This window comes from Apteryx rowi, unplaced genomic scaffold (genome assembly GCF_003343035.1).
Source record: "Apteryx rowi isolate R43461 unplaced genomic scaffold, aptRow1 scaffold_30, whole genome shotgun sequence".
In the NCBI taxonomy this organism is placed as follows: Eukaryota; Metazoa; Chordata; class Aves; order Apterygiformes; family Apterygidae; genus Apteryx; species Apteryx rowi.
The window spans coordinates 3,603,724-3,619,837 of NW_020449419.1; the positions used below are offsets into that span (position 1 = coordinate 3,603,724).

At 35.7% G+C, this 16,114-nt stretch overlaps 1 protein-coding gene across 6 annotated transcripts in view; it reads right to left on the reverse strand.

The window, feature by feature from the left end:
- Positions 1–1,168: 1,168 nt before the first annotated feature.
- Positions 1,169–16,114, reverse strand: part of WAPL (WAPL cohesin release factor) — a 73,540-nt gene continuing 58,594 nt past the window's right edge. For 5 of the 6 annotated variants that reach the window (XM_026069982.1, XM_026069980.1, XM_026069983.1 and 2 more), the window contains 10 exons: positions 13,618–13,729; positions 12,504–12,601; positions 10,783–10,859; positions 9,433–9,608; positions 9,000–9,115; positions 7,897–8,058; positions 6,408–6,615; positions 5,156–5,244; positions 4,006–4,101; positions 1,169–3,629 (listed from right to left, as the gene is read on the reverse strand). In XM_026069982.1, the coding sequence (XP_025925767.1) occupies positions 3,564–3,629; positions 4,006–4,101; positions 5,156–5,244; positions 6,408–6,615; positions 7,897–8,058; positions 9,000–9,115; positions 9,433–9,608; positions 10,783–10,859; positions 12,504–12,601; positions 13,618–13,729 (1,200 nt within the window). In that variant the 3' untranslated portion in view covers positions 1,169–3,563. The other variant, XM_026069984.1, reaches the window with a different exon arrangement.

Sequence of the window (16,114 nt, forward strand, 5' to 3'; positions counted from 1 at the left end):
GACTCGCTCCTACAGTAGCTGCACACCTGGCACAGGTACTAAAAGCTCAGGGGCAAGAACGAAGCTTTCTTTAGCTTTCTTCTGAGAGATTTAATCTGCTGACAGCACCTAAAACAACTCCATTAGGCCAGCTTGAGAAATTATATCCAACACTACTTCCCGCTTTTACATTAAGCTTTTGATAAATCAGCACTGTGTGGATCATGCCAGACTACTTTGTCATTGTGCAAATCATGCATTTCAAAGCAGTCTGAACTTTGAAAGTGAAATAATCCATGTGAAAGGCTATGATTCCCAATTCTTCTGTAGAAGCCTCAAAATTGTCCTATTAACCTAAATACACTGATGTCCTCTCAAAGCATCCACATATAATGCCTCCATTACATACCTACTGACAAAATAACCAAGAGGAAGTATTACTTTTACCGGATCTGTTACGAATTTCTGGGAAAACATCTGACTACATAAAGCTGCATCTCCCTCCTACAGTGCCACATACTTTAAAAACATACTGCTCCAGATTTCAAATTTCAGTAACATCCCTTTACAGGACAGAAATAAAATTTCATTATGCTGATGCTTGTTAATAAAGTGGCAGTGAGATGACCATCACTTTCCACCTGCTCAACAGCTTATGACTGCCTGTATTTTGTACCTGTATCTAGTTGTATCAATTAAGAAAAAAACACTTGGAAAAATCCCATCATTAATAGATTAAGGCATCATTCAGATTAATAGAGAAACAGAGCAATACTGATCTTAATTTTCACATTTTTCACTCCAGAAAGACATCATTACCATCCTCCAAGATGTGGAAAAGATTGCCACAGCAAGAACTGTCCCATTTGCCCTATACTTCAGCGTATTATTTTAACTCTTCAGAGTTGTTACATGCTCCTTCAGGAACTGAAGGATCAACAGCATCTTGTGTGGCAAACTCCAAAATGCATCAAAAGATTCAGTGCATCTTTTCCAGAACATTTCAAGCCCCAGCTGGTTTGGTTAACCATTGCCTGGGGTCCAGGAACTGATTGCTAGTGTGCCAACATGTCAATGCAAAACAGAGCATGGCCATCAGGCTGCTCCTACCTTTGACAATTTACCTGACACTGCCTTCTTTCTGCAGTCACTCAGGGGAGTGTTTTATTACATGTTAAAAGACAAGGTATGTATTGAAAGTAGCAATTTTATTTGAGTTAAAATTATTTACAAAAACCCAAAGACATACTTCATGAAACTGGTACAAACTATTTTTCCTGCCGTTGGCTTTTTCTCCAAAGATCACAGCTGAGAAATACTGTATAAAATAAAAATAGGATTGGATTCAGAAAAGTACTCTACTGTTCTAATTTCCAATTGAGAGTATTTACACAAATATTTACAATGGAAAAAAGTTACTTTAAAACTTTAATTTGCAAGTTGGCCTCAAGTACCCTTTAATGCAGAGTTATTTGAGAGTTTAACACACAAAAACGCACTGCAGTTCACAGGGTGATTTCTCCCCCCAACCCTCAAAAAAAAAAAATCTGCATTTGTCAGTGCTTGACAATTAGTTAACATTAAAAAAAAAAAAAAAAAACTGTTAAACACTGAGGTAAATCAATTTCCAATTACCAGTGTAACAAAGAAAGGTAGTTGTCCCTGCTTTCCCCCTATCATTGCATTGCTATTTATTTTCTCTTGCCATCTCTCCACAGAAAACTATATAATCATTTTGAAATCCCACTATAAATGAAACCCCCCAAAATCAAAAGACTAGATGGGCAAAATATTCAATAATTTACTCCTGATATAGACCTTTTAAATACAGCCTCTCTCTCTCAATACTTAGAGCTTTTTTTAAACAAAGGGGAACACGACCTGAAAAACTTTTCTAAGTTACACTGGTACACTAAGTTTTAGAAGGTGATGAGAGAAAACGCAAAAAAGTTATGACCAACATAGGATTTTTGCCGCTAATCAGTTACTTCCTTACAGAATTCCCAACAATCTGCATTATCAAAAATAGGAAGACATAGAAGGCAGCCACTGTATGTAAAAAATTTACAGCTGGCACTGATACAAAAGCACGAGTTTGTAACTTTATACATGGAGATAACAAGATCTAAGAGCAGGTTAGATTTCCTGTTATTTCCCCCTCATTATACATAGAACTAATATTTTTATGGCTTCAAGTTTTACAAATTCAATGGAATAACATGATGTAACTACCTATACAGGTATTTAAAAAATGTTGATGAAGCAGATCTCGGAACAGTCTGCAAATATTCAAGACCAGCTTAATAAAAATAATTACCAATTCCGTTGGTCTGAATAATGAGTGCAAGAAAAATAAAAGTGTTTAAAAAATCAGATATTTTCTGGGATTCTTTGTTCCACTTAAGTCTTCAAACACAATGCTTTGCTGTGAACTAGACCTCAGACTGAACAAAATCTTAGCTATATCAGCAATTTAAGGCTTTGTGTTGTATGCATTTAAACTTTGTCATACTACAGAAGAATGAAATAGAAAGATTATGTCAGCTGGAAACATTAATCCCCATTGGTGTTTTAGCTTCTTAAAATTCTTCCCCCTAAAACATCCAAATTCTTTGTATTGAGCATTATAAAATACATCTTGAGTGCTTCCTTGAAACAAATTAAAACAGCATTTCAAAGTTTTTGCTTATTAGAAGTGTAAACTACCCTGGGATTGAATAATTGAATATCATTTCTCCCCCCCCCCCTTTTTTTTTTTTAAACAGGGCACAACTTTTTACAGTAACTATTTCTTTTGTGAATAACATACCCTCAAATGGCTTTACGTGTTTATGGATTCGCATGCCTCTTGGAACTACAAAGTGTTATGGTCTATCAGCTTACAGTATATGGGCCATGACAGTTTTAGAACTGAGAAATAGTTCAACAACCTAATTTCAATCAAAACAGTATAAAAAATAAACTATCCAATCCTCGCCTCTTTGGATTCCAACAAATTTTAAATATAGACAGTAGTTAAAATCACAAAAGTATTTAAAAATTTATATTTTATGATTTTGGAATAATCTAGTAATAAAAAAGCAAGAGCAAATTAAACTCAAATAGGAGCGGTGCTGCTGTCCAGAACTTCTTTATTAGAACATTTGTTTGATACCTCAGTAGCTAAGCTGCCTTTGCACCTGGCTGGCATGAAACAGTGGCTCAACAGTAAACAGCAGTTGCACTATCAGCAGCAAGTTTTTCCCCTTGAAACTAGTCATGAACAAAGCAAGAAAAAAGAGATAGGGATGGTAAACCCTGCCAAAAATATTTAAATACTGCACTGCATCATAAACAGCATGGTTTCTTTATTTATTTTCCTCAGAACCTTTTTCCCCTCATTTTTGATAGTTGCAGATTGATGTAGTAACTGTCTTTTAGAAAATGCTGAATGCATGGTTAAGAGACCAGGTAGCCTTAAAAATCCGAACACGAATGACACAGATGAATGCTCTTGGTATATCCTTCAAGGACTTCTTTCATGACTTCTTCCTTTGTCTAAGGGTAGCTCCAGCATTAGAGTGCCTGCAGCGGAAGTTAAGTATCTAGCAGTGTTCCAAGTATTCAATCACCCTAGAGATAGATTTCTGGCCTGTTGTTCCAACAGCACACTGGAAAATGTAATAGAAAACAGAAGTAACAAAAAAGCATTTGTAATACCTCTTTAAAATGTTTAAGAGCTATGCTAATTTCAGATTTTTTAGTATTTAGAATTACATTTCAGTAAAAACAATCAGGTTCAGGCAGAGGATTCAAAATATTTTCCTGACCAGTCATATTCAAACGAAATGAAAGTAGATTCTGTCCATTTACTACCACAGTAATGACAGAAAAATGGAACTTAGTATTTAAAAGCAGATAATCATCCTGTGCTCTTCTAAAGACATAGCTGAAAAACAATAAAAGCTTCTTAAAAAAAAGACTTAACAGAAAACACAGCTACAGAAATAGCTACATTCTGCAATATTTAAAATACATACTACTTACAGTAAGATTCATAAAACTGAGAAATTTTTTGAGCATTTCAGTCATTATTGAGAAGTCCCCTTCAGGTAAGTATTCCCTCACAGTAGTCACATTGATCTGAGAAATAAAACAATCTGTTTTAATCTAGGAAATATTTTTCCAACTTCAAGAACTATCTTACTCTGCATGTAGGTTGCAATAAGACATAAATACATTCATAGCATTAAGACTGCTTGTTGCTGCCATCTCTATGAATTAAGTCACTTTCAAATAAAACTCATACCTTTATGGTGTTTATTTCTAGGGAACAGCAATTGCTATAATTTTTTTGTTGTTAAAGATCATTAACGCCAGACCTGCCAAGGCCTGCAAGGTAATCAAGAACCACCCACCAAACAACCCCTCTCCCTCCAATTATCCTCCTGACATGGACAGAATCTCCCCTTATAACTGTTCAGGGTTGAGAATTATTGAACTTAATATTATTCCAAACACTAAAATGACACAGATATAGTCAGTCAAAAGCTACAGATCAGCATGTTGAAGACCACTTTTGCCCTCATGGTAAATCCAAACAAGTCTGAAGGCAGGCCCGAATCTCATTTTCATTTGAGCATATTTGAAAGGAGGGTATATAAAGTTTTCAGTTGCTAGAGCTCTGCATTTTTAAATTTAAACTTCAACTTTCTACTATGTTTTCCAATCTGAGTCAGTGATCCTCGACTCGTGCACATTTGCAATTGCTCATAACTTCAATGGAAAAAATTAGAACAGACTACAATGAAAAAACATGAAGAACCTGAATGTTAACTTGCTCAGTGAAACTACTGAAAAAATACATCAAGCTTTTATAACTATCAAACAGCAAGCCAATTTTCTTTTGCCTTTCAGAGTAAGTTCACTTGTGAGCTAAGAATAGCCACAAAGGGGGAGAAGGTGAAAGAGGTTAAAATTTCAGTTCCAAGGTTTTTTGATTAACATACTGATGTTCAAAAGGTTTGTTTTATATGGAATACTTCTGAAAACTTTCCAGAGAACTATATACAAAGCAGCATCAATGTAGCAACTCACATAGAACCCTAATTTAATAAATACATTTCAAAACTGAAAATTATTACTTCACTAAAAAATTTTATAGAGTTATGAGTGAGTTATTGACTTATTCCCTTACTGGACTTTCTTGGCAGAGACAGCCTAGGAGCAACGCTGTGTATGAGGCCACAATGCAGTCTTCCATGTGCTTCCCAGCATGCTGAAGAGCTGTAAAAAACAAAACAAACCACCCCCAACTGAGTGTATTGAATCCTCTAAGCAGTTTCAAACACAGCTGGTATCTTTTACTCCTTTAAATACAATCTTTCAATAACTCTTCTCAGAATTCTATCATCTGAAAGGAGTTTTTGCTCTGACACTTCAGAAACATGAATCAAACTCTGTACTGAACTCAGCAACATGCATCCTTTAAACGCAAAAATTCTGTTCATTCTCTTTCAATGTAGTTTCATTGTATATTACTTTTATTATTGTACCATTTTAATGGGCACCTTGTACGTCTAGCACACCAAAATACAAATACAAATGTATTATGTGAAACTATCATCAATAAGACTTCTACCAAAGTGAAGTTTACTGTATGAACGATAACAGATATAGCACTAATGACTCTGTACCTTGGAGCAAACCACAAATAGCTATGGACACCAACTGATGGAGCTACAAAAAGGAGGAAGGAAATATACAAAAGGGAATTTGAAGAAACGTAAAAGCAAGGCTGGAGAAAGCAAGATACCACATCTACTATTGGAAGAGTAAAACATGAGACAGTTAAATGAGAGGGACAAACAACACACTCAGCTTAGAGTTACTCAAATTCCTGAAATAAACTACCACAGATGCAGCACACTAAGGCATTAAACAGGTACCTGATATACAACCAACAGAGTGAGAAATACCAAGAGACAAAAAAAGACAAGGACTGAAGACAAAAGCAGAATATGTGTAAATATRTCAGAGAGGGGAGAAAAGAACTAAATGGAGCATGAAACGAGAGTGAGTCACAGGACACTTGAAAATAAAATTAAGGCAGGTAGCCTTCAAGGACTGATTCGTAAGAACATGCAAAGGGCCTAACAGCCATCCATTTCAGAATATTTCTTACACAGAATGTCCCTAAAAATAAGGATTTTTAGAAGGAACTGAGACACAGTACTATTTAAAAAAAATAAGAAAAAAGCAGCATTACTTCTTACACTTCAGTTCTGAACTGCTTCTATTTATGATCTGCAACAGTTTCACCTGGGAGATTATGCTGAGGAAATTTCAGCCCAAGAAACTGCATGTAGATGGGAAGTAGAGGATAAGGTAGGAATTTATGCAATCAGAGTTCTTTGCTTTTTCTTAGCTCACCAATCCAGACAACGTACCTTTATTAAGATCAAGTTCTTCATCATCTTCTTCCTTCTTATCTTTCTCTTCAGTACTATCTGGCTTTTCTGTGGAGACCCACTGTATCTCCCCACTTGTCTCTTGCCATTCCCCACTTTTATCATGCTGAGCAGCAGGAGCTTCTTTAATCAGTTCATCTGTCTGGCTCTCTGCCAGCTGTGCTGCTCGCTCACGCTCAAGAAATAGCTAATGGAAAAATTTCAGAAGAATTTCTATTATAAACCAAACCCAAAACACACTGAATTATATTTGAAAGTTTACTTCCCCATCACAATTGACCCCTTAACGTAGTTCTAGTCCTCAATACTTTTCTTCACAGTAGTGTTTTCTACTTTAAGGAAAGGATAATATAATTTATCACAACACTGATGCTGTGCTCCATAGACAAGGCCTTCCTCCCTCCCCAGTGTTGAACCAACTGGCAGGCTCCTCCTGGGCACCATAAATGCAAAATCATTTTCTTGGAGACCCAGCTGAAAAAAATGAAAAATTGTCAGTTTTTTTTGTGAAATTTTGTTCTCTACCAATCTCCATTTTCTTTTCATGCTAGTTACCCCTCATTTGCTCTCTTAGCTTTTCCCTGTGATATATAAAAAGCAAAAATTGAGAAGTGTAATTTAATATTACTCATCTAGGACGTGACCTCAGCAGCAATCTCATATTGTGCACTCACATCTTGTGAATTAATTCCTGAACCATGCAGCCACCGTAGTTTAAATATTACTTTGCAGAGCTGCATACATTAAGACATTTATCTTTATTGTTGATTTTTTGTCTGTTGTTGAAGTTATTCTGTTCTACATACTTAAATGAAGATACTGCTGAAAGTGTTCATAATTCTCCATTAAAATAAAAAAGGAGATTACATTAGAATCCTTCCAATTACTTTTATTTTAGTTTGAATGTTGGARCTCATTCACCAAAATTATAGGTGTATTTATTTTCTAACAAGTTAGTCAATACAGTATTTAAGAATACTGTTTCACATCCATATTCATAACATCCATATTTTATTGCTCTTATAAAGCATGCTGTATCAGTTTTTAAAAACACATTTCTTAAACTCCCATACTTTAAAAAAAAATTTATGGAAGCAAAATAGGTAAGACAAGCGTAGCGTGCAATTTTTTACAGCGGGTTTAAACAAAACTAGAAATAAACCGTATAGAAACAAGAAAGCTTTATGGAGGATGAAAGCAGCCTTTGGATGTCTGCAATAATGATACCACTGTCTTTTACTAGGAGAGCTGCTTCTGTAATAGACAGTACTGTAGAAGCCGAAGTTGTGAGGCACCTCCTTCCCCTACAATGAGGTATCACAGTCTCAAAATACTGAACAGGAAAAAAAAAAAAAAAAAAACCTTGACAAAAAGTCCTCAYTGCTGAGTTCTCCCTTTCTCCTTGAAATTCTGATAATGAAAAATGGTAACTGTTACAGGAAAAGCATATTTCTGGTTCATTTCTTACCTGCACTAAAGCCTGAACAGCATCAATCTGTCCAGTTATCTTTAGGCTATCATCTCCTTCTCCCGTACAGAATGAGTCAAAAGAACATGATGTTTCCATATTGACAAGACAGTGCCTATTCCGAGCACTATATTCTACTAGATTGATCAGCAGACCCAATCCCTGCAAGAATTGGAGAGTCAAAGAGGATCACACACGTTAAAAAAGAATAATTTAGTGAAACCATCTCTACAGATAAGTATCTGCTTTAGATCTCATCTTTCTGATGATATATAATGCTAACACACCTTTATGAAACAGTTTGATAAACAGTGTTCAGGATTTAAAGAAATATGAAGCAAAACAGATTTCTGCATACAGTTTCAAGATTTTTCTGACATTCTGACATAGACATTCTCAGTGTTTTTAAAGATGAGATCTTATTTATAGACTAGGCATTCAGGTACCCAACTTTCAGCTTATATTCTTAAAAGACCYTTCGAATACACACTTTTATTGTTACTACTTAGGCCACACAGGTCCACCTTAAATGTGCTGAGAAAGCAGATACATTTGACAAGGCCTATTCCAAACAATAACATCCACTCTATTTCTAAAATGGAAGTCAATTATAAAACAAGACAATTCATAGACTTGTCTACCTAAGTCTCTTCATTCATCCAACAGTGGACTTTCCCACCAAACGGATTTTATTAACCAGTATTTACTTTGCAGATCTCCCATATAATATTTTCACGTACTGTAATTTTTCAGTAGCTCTTAGACGCACATATATATGCCTAGGAGATTATGACCTGATATCTTTAAAAGCTTTATTGCATCATACATAACCCTTCAACAGCAGCAAGCTTATACTTTCAAACAATCTGATTTATTCTCAGAATTCAGCCATATATGACCTGGGAAAATGCTTAGAATTCAAAATCACCAAATCCTTCAGCAGCTTTTCCTTGGACCTTACAGAACCCTGCTCTAAGTACCTTGCTAAGAATAAGGTCAATGAAAACTGTACAGCCTGGCCCTTTATTAGGAACTGGAGTAGTTAAATGTGCACAAGGCAGCGCAAGTCGTCTTATGTTAACATAGTGAAGATAGTATCTTACCAGCACTCGAATGTCAAATCTCTGTTCTTGAGGTAGGAACTTTGGAACCTGAAGCACACAATTCATAGCTGTGCCAATCAGACCATCTTGTTCACCTGTTTTTGTACTACCCCATTCTATAAACAAAAAGAGTTAAAAAGAGGAATTTTAGAAACATTCATTTTCGTAATTGTAAACACATTGATAAAACTTTTTGGCCTTAAAAACTATCTGGACCCCCTGGCCAAAGCATGTATTGTGTTAACGCTTAATACTTGCGATTACTTATCCAATTCCCAAAGACAAATTAGTGATTACTGTAGTGCAAGCATCTACCACACACAACTGCTTTATTGCATTGTACAGGGAAAAAACATAATCGGTAGGAAAAGGATTTATATTAATATATTATTTGATATTGCAGTACAGGATACATTAATATTTTTTGCTTTACCATTATCATTTGTTAGGTTGAGCAAGACACCAATGATGGCCCTCATACAGTCTTCCACTGCTTTACCCACATGGTTAGTTACATTCTGGTGAGGCAGAGGCTTATTGTCGGGTAAACAGATACTGTCTTCAGCACGATTATATCGCTGGATTAACTCCTCACAGTGCTGCAGAGCTCTGAGGATAGAAAACACAGAACAAAATTACCTGGACAATATACAGGATATTTTACCCTTACACATCTCATCAGGAAAACTGTGAAAATAAAGAACTTGAGCAGAATTTTTCTAGTACAAGTTTAAGATGCCCAGTTGGTAGGGACAGATGATAAACTTATCACCTATAACCTCATGAAAGACTAACAGAAATTGTGAAAACAAAACAAAAAAAGCTTTGTGACTTAAGAGTTTTATCAGCTTGAGATTTCAAGAGCAAAAGTTCATTTTTCTTTCCAACCACAAGGCCTAAAAAGAGATAACTCCTCTACAAACCCAGCCTCTTATATCCTCCTCTGACCACCAAGGCACCACACTATTTTGGCAGTATTATCTAAATGCTCTCTTGTCCTGTTCTCAGAGTTCTCTCCGTTTTGTAATAAATAGGTGATGTGACTTTTCAGCAGGAAGTAAAAAACTTTATCTCATAACAGTACTTGTCCACAGGCATGATTCTAGTGAAGAACAAAGCTGAAGAACCAGATGTCAAAAATGCATATTGGTCTAAACAGCATATTGAACACATTCTTTTAAAAAAAATACTCAAAATATCTAATCTACAACCATGAAGTTTATTTCCAGTGAGGTGTGCAGAGTCAAATTTTCAGCTTAATTTGCTCTTTTATAAACCACCTGAGCAGCGCAAAAGGGATGCAATCTCTGCCAGTCAACTGAGAACTCACCCAGATTCATAAATGAGTTAGAGGTGTTCGTACAAGCACCTCTACAAGGGAAAACAGTACAGMACATTATTTCAGTATTCTAATTCTCAGTTATACCAACTATCAATTCTCTACTGGCTTTGCTTCAGTAAACGCCTAAGCATATTGAAAACATGATAAATACAAGTAGTTTCCCAACAGTCCTCTTCTGGGTTCATCTCACCTTGGTACTGAAGGAGCTGAATCCACATCTTGCAACTTTTACAGTACCAACAATGACAACACTACATGTTGCTAGTGCTCAGGCAATTACTGACACTTCATCTAAAATAACTTTATCATTACTTCATGAAAAGCAACAGTCACAGTTACATTTTTTCCCCCTAGAATTTTCTGATATAACAACATTTTCTGGTTTATTTTTGGCATATCAGGTACAGTGTTATGCAAAAAAGTCCTTTTGTTACAACTTACTTAGCTGAGGAGACGATGAGTTGCGAGTCTTTGTATGCTATCAGATAGCTTTGATTTTCTGGATTATGCACAGTTACCTAGAAAGGGGAGGAAAAAGTAGTATTAAAAATAGGATTTTTCTCCCCTGGAAGAGAAGCAGTATTTTTTCCCAGCTCTTTCTTTATTCACTTCCACATTTCTTGGTTATTATCCAGTGCAGGCTTTCCCTTATCACTGTACCAACATTTCCTTGAAGTTTGCACTTTGTAACTAACCCCACAACATTGTGGCACTGAAGATAAAATCATCCCTGTTGATATAGTAAAAACAGAAATTCGGCATCAGAATGTTCTGTTACAGCAGAACCCTGAATCTATATCCTGGCACTACAGAGTCCCAGGTGAGCATGTAAGTGTGTGCACATAAATATATAYAAAATATAACATAATAATATTATATAGTTTTCTTCCATGTTACTTTTAAGAGCTGATATCAGCTCCATTTCTGAGAGCTTATTATACACACAGCCATAAAAACCAAGTTTTTCCTTCTGAGGGAATTCAGAATAAATTTTCAGAAATAAAATAATTTTCTCTTAAATTTTGGCATGATTTGGTTTGTTGATTTTTATCTTCACTCCTAAGTTTCTACAGATCTTACTACATCACGGTCCATTCTCAAGTTCAAATATGGATATTCTGCCCCTAAATAACCCCAGTTTAAGCTGTTGCATGGCAGCTCCATTTCCTACAAGGAACAATCATCTTCAAATATAAAAGCAGAAACAGGATCTGAAAGTTTTTCCTCTAGCTTTGCAGAGGACAAGCAAAGCACTAGGCGCYATCATTTTTAAGTGGCCACCTTCGCATTACTACATAAGCGATTGTTCGCTCTTTCCCAGTATCTAGCTTACTTTTACAGTATCTTTAGTTTGTCCTTCTGTTTTACTGAAGGAGACAAGTTAGAGCTGTAGCTATTGCCTTCTGATTCAAGTTTAAGGTATCATCATCATTCATTAAGATTACTGACCTGAACTCTGAACATCACACTCTGATGTGCAGAATATTATTACTAAAACATGACAACACTTTTTTGCTTGCTCACAGTATCACAATACAAAAAAGAATATTGATAATAAATATGAAACTCAGGCATTGTAGACAAACATATGCTCACAAATGCTTTCAGCTAAGGTCCATGAAATTGCCATATATTTTAATTCTCTTCAAAGTTCTCATCAGAAAACATGTACCATCTCAAAATACATGCTCAACTGATCACAGAACTGGTTTGACTTTCAGGGCAATTTGCTCTCTCAGTGCTTAGCAGAGCTGAAGTTTGAAAGCAGTAATTCTTATAAGGTACATAAATTCATTGCTTTTAAGAAAACACATTATTATGCATTATTACTAAACATTCACTAGAAATTCAAACTCATGCGAAGAAAGCAATATCCACAAACAGCTGCTTTTAGCGGGAACTTATGAAAAAGTATCATTCAGGTATTCTTAACAGTAATTAACTTGCAATACTATACATACATACAGAATGATAGAAGAAATTCTCAACCAAAACATTCTAGGAACACTGATAAACATCAGAAAGTTAGCATCTTCTTAAAAAATGAAAGTATTACACTGTTACTTACATAACTATATTATATATTTAAAGAACAAAACATTGAAAAGGCCTGACTGAAAAAAACTGTTTTTCAGAAATGCAATACATCTGCTCATACTCACACTTTCTAAGACCCGTAAACATCTTTCTGCACCCCATAACGAAGCAACCAATTTCTCTTCATTTTCATCACTGCTTAGGTGATCCACACATTCTTTAACTGGACAGTAAAGAGAAGTTGTTTTCCACTATCAATAAGAGCTCTTCAAAAAGTAAATAAACAAACTAGCTATCAACCTCATTTCACACTTTACAAAACTGCAATACCACAAAACATTCATGAAAACATCACGAGCAGCATTCCAAAATTTTTTATTTCTCCAAGTAAATTAGAAAAACTGGCTTTACAATTCTGTGAACAAATTACCTGTCCGCAGATTTTGTCTTCCACTGACAAAGAAGAGATTCTACAGCCCATGGTTACATCACTTAATTGTAAACATGTCAGCATATTTTAAAGATACATTGTTTTAGAAAAGAAAAAACAAAGATGGCATGCACTCTCCCCACACCTTACAAGCATGAATCCACGTGGAAGTTAAACAGTTTCATCTTTTCAGTCCTTCCTTTGCCCACCCCTCTGCTTACTCAGCTTAAACTCTATTCAACTCAGGGATTCATTTTAGAAATGCACCTTTTCCTATCTTGAGGACACTGATCAAAAAAAAAAAAAAAAAAAAGCCACTAAACAAGACATACCTAGTACTAATATCAATAATATCACATTTCTTCCCGAAAAGCTGACTTTCTCTGGGTTATTCAGTAAAGAAGTGTGACCAGGCCTAAAAGCAATTCTAGAAGACTGCAACGCAGATTTCAGAGCACTTTATCTGAAGAGTGTGCTGCATATATATGATATATGTTATATGTAATGTTATAACATGATAGTCTGTATCATGATAGTCTGTCTAAATTTAAGCTGTTTTTAATTTCACATCTCATAAAAAATATGCAATATGATTATACACATTCTATTTAAGCTTAAAGCTACTTTCAATCCCACATGCTACACATTAAGGTCCCAAATATTTCCCAATAACCCAGTATAGAGGTTTTTTCAATAGCTGAAAAAAATATTTTTTTTCCTTTTTTTAACCAGAGAAAATGGACAGTAAAAGCAAACAACTTAGATTCACATGTATATTTCAGGTTGTCAGAGTGACATTTCTAACATACCTTTATCTACAATATGATCAAGACCACCTAGAAGTCGCAGTTCTTCTTTAAACCAATCCCCAGCTCGTTTTGAGGTGAGAGACAGTAATGTCTCCATTGCCAAATGCCCAGTCTGAAAAAATTAGATTCTAGAATTAGTGAAATAATCATATGCAGCTGTAACCAATATATCAGATGATACAAATTCACCTCCCCCAAACTATAAAGAGTTACAGGTTCCGAGTAGAAGGACCGCCAGAGGGAGCAAGAACAGATAGAAAAAATGTGCATAGCTTAAAAAAATGACTTGGTACTGATGAGAAAGATATTTTGCATTTTTGACTTCTTCCATGATTTTATTAATGTTTCAGAAAAGCTAAACAGCCTCCTTTCATCTGTTTCTCCTGTTATCAAAAGCGACAAGTGGAGGAAGGAAGCGGACAAATCACTCAGGCACAACAAGAAAAGCCACAGTGAACACTGTTTCTCTGTCTCCCAGATATATTAGCTTTGCAGCTTGCAGAATACATTTGATTCTAGTGTAGATTTTTTTTGTTGCGTTTTTCAACTCATAAAAGACAAAAACTGAAAGACTGTAGAAAACTTATTTACTGTATTTACTTAAAGAAAGGAATACAGATCAAAATTCCGCAAAACTGAAGTTAAGCCTACTCCACGCAAATTCAAGTTCAACAGATTTTAGGCAATTCTCTCACATAATCCCCTGCCATGTTTTTAACCAAAAAGGACCAACTCTAAAGTCAAGACTATTTAGCCTAAAGGGGAATGTTAATGATGTAGCATTCTCCCCCCCCCCCAAAAAAAAAGCCATACACACACACTTAAAATAATTTACGTCTTCACAGAACTGACTAATATAAGATTTCTGTAGCATCTGGAAACACACATGTAAATCTGGGCCTTGTAATTTCACATGTGCCATACAAATACAATGAAACGTCAGAGGAAAAAAAAGAAAAAGGCATAAGATCTCATTAAAGCCAAGTCAATTTAGCCACTTTTCAAATTATCTTCCCTCCCTGACACATTTGATTTGTAATGCTTCAAGGACGGCTGTGCTTATTCTGAGCTGTGCAGTATTTCCAGAATAGCAGTTCAAACCTCAGAACCCCCTGGGAAAAACAGCGCTCACCAGGCTTGAATAAACATCCCATTGTATTCAAAAACCACGTTATAAACTGTGTGACCCCCAATAGCTTCAGCTCCTTTCTATTGTTATAAAAAAAACAATTCCAAAGACAAGAAGAAATTTGAACGTTAGCACTGATAAAGAAGAGTTACCACCCAAAATTAGTTGTCTCCTTTTTTAGGAGCAACCGCTACAGCACGCTGGCACTGATAAGCATTTAGTTGGTAAGAGCATTTTCTCCACTGTCAATGGAGGTCTCCCTGGGTCATGAAAGGGTTGTGGCAAGGACAGAAAAAAAGCAGCAAAACAACCTACAACTGGTCATTTCTCCCCAAGTCAGCAGCACCTCAGTTCCCCCTGACAGAGGAAGCGAAAACAAAAGCTGCAATTACTCCTGCAACTGTTTCACTGTCAGGGGAACTGCTAACTACCTTTAATTGCCAAAAGCCACTCAGTCTTCTCCACTGGGGGGAAACTAAACACACTTGGTTACTGTGTTCTCAGCTCATCACCAAAAAGCTACGCACAAAAAAAAGAGTGTTAACAAGGTAATAGCAAAGGATATTTTAAGTGAGGGATGGAGAACTGAAGCCAAACAAACGAGCAAAGTGCTTTGAGGGAGGAAAGGGGGGACCTTCAGATGGCAGTTCTACAGTTTCCCAGCTCTCTGCAGCCTTCCCATCCTCTTTTGAAGATTTCTTTCATTCTTACAGAATGAGCTTGAAAATGCTGTAAAATGGATATCTGAAACCATGCATAATCTAATCCAGGTTGACAGATGCTTAATAGAAACTCTCCTTTAGAGATCTTAAGGGCTACAAAAGATTTAGCTGACTCCCTGAGTATCTTCATCCTGTCCCTTGAAAGCTCAAAGCCCACTCAATATTTAAAGTATAGTGCTTACTTTTCCTAAAAAGGGCAGCGACTTCAAAAAAAAMCACAGAATATTATATGGTATTTACACCATCAGCCACCTATAAAACAATTTTTAGTAATACATTTTTAAAATGAATCAAAGCTTATAACTCACTTTTGAAGTAATCCATTGTATTCACAAGTTTATAGTAACTAATATAAGAATTAACAACATCCCAAAAGCTCAAAACACTGCTCCCTGAGATTTTCAGCATTATGCTAGGAGTGAAAAGCAGAACAATCTCTTGACCAACTGAAAAGGTTTTTGTAAAGATGCAATAGATGGGAGCTAGCTATGCTGACTGACAGACAGATGCCATTTGCTAACAAGAAGGCTAAATTCTTCAGGTTTGATCTTACCCTAAACCAGCAAGAAAACTTGAACAAATTCAATGTACAGAGAAAAATTTCAATTTCTGGGTTTAAAATTTCAATGTTCATAGCAGTCTAGAA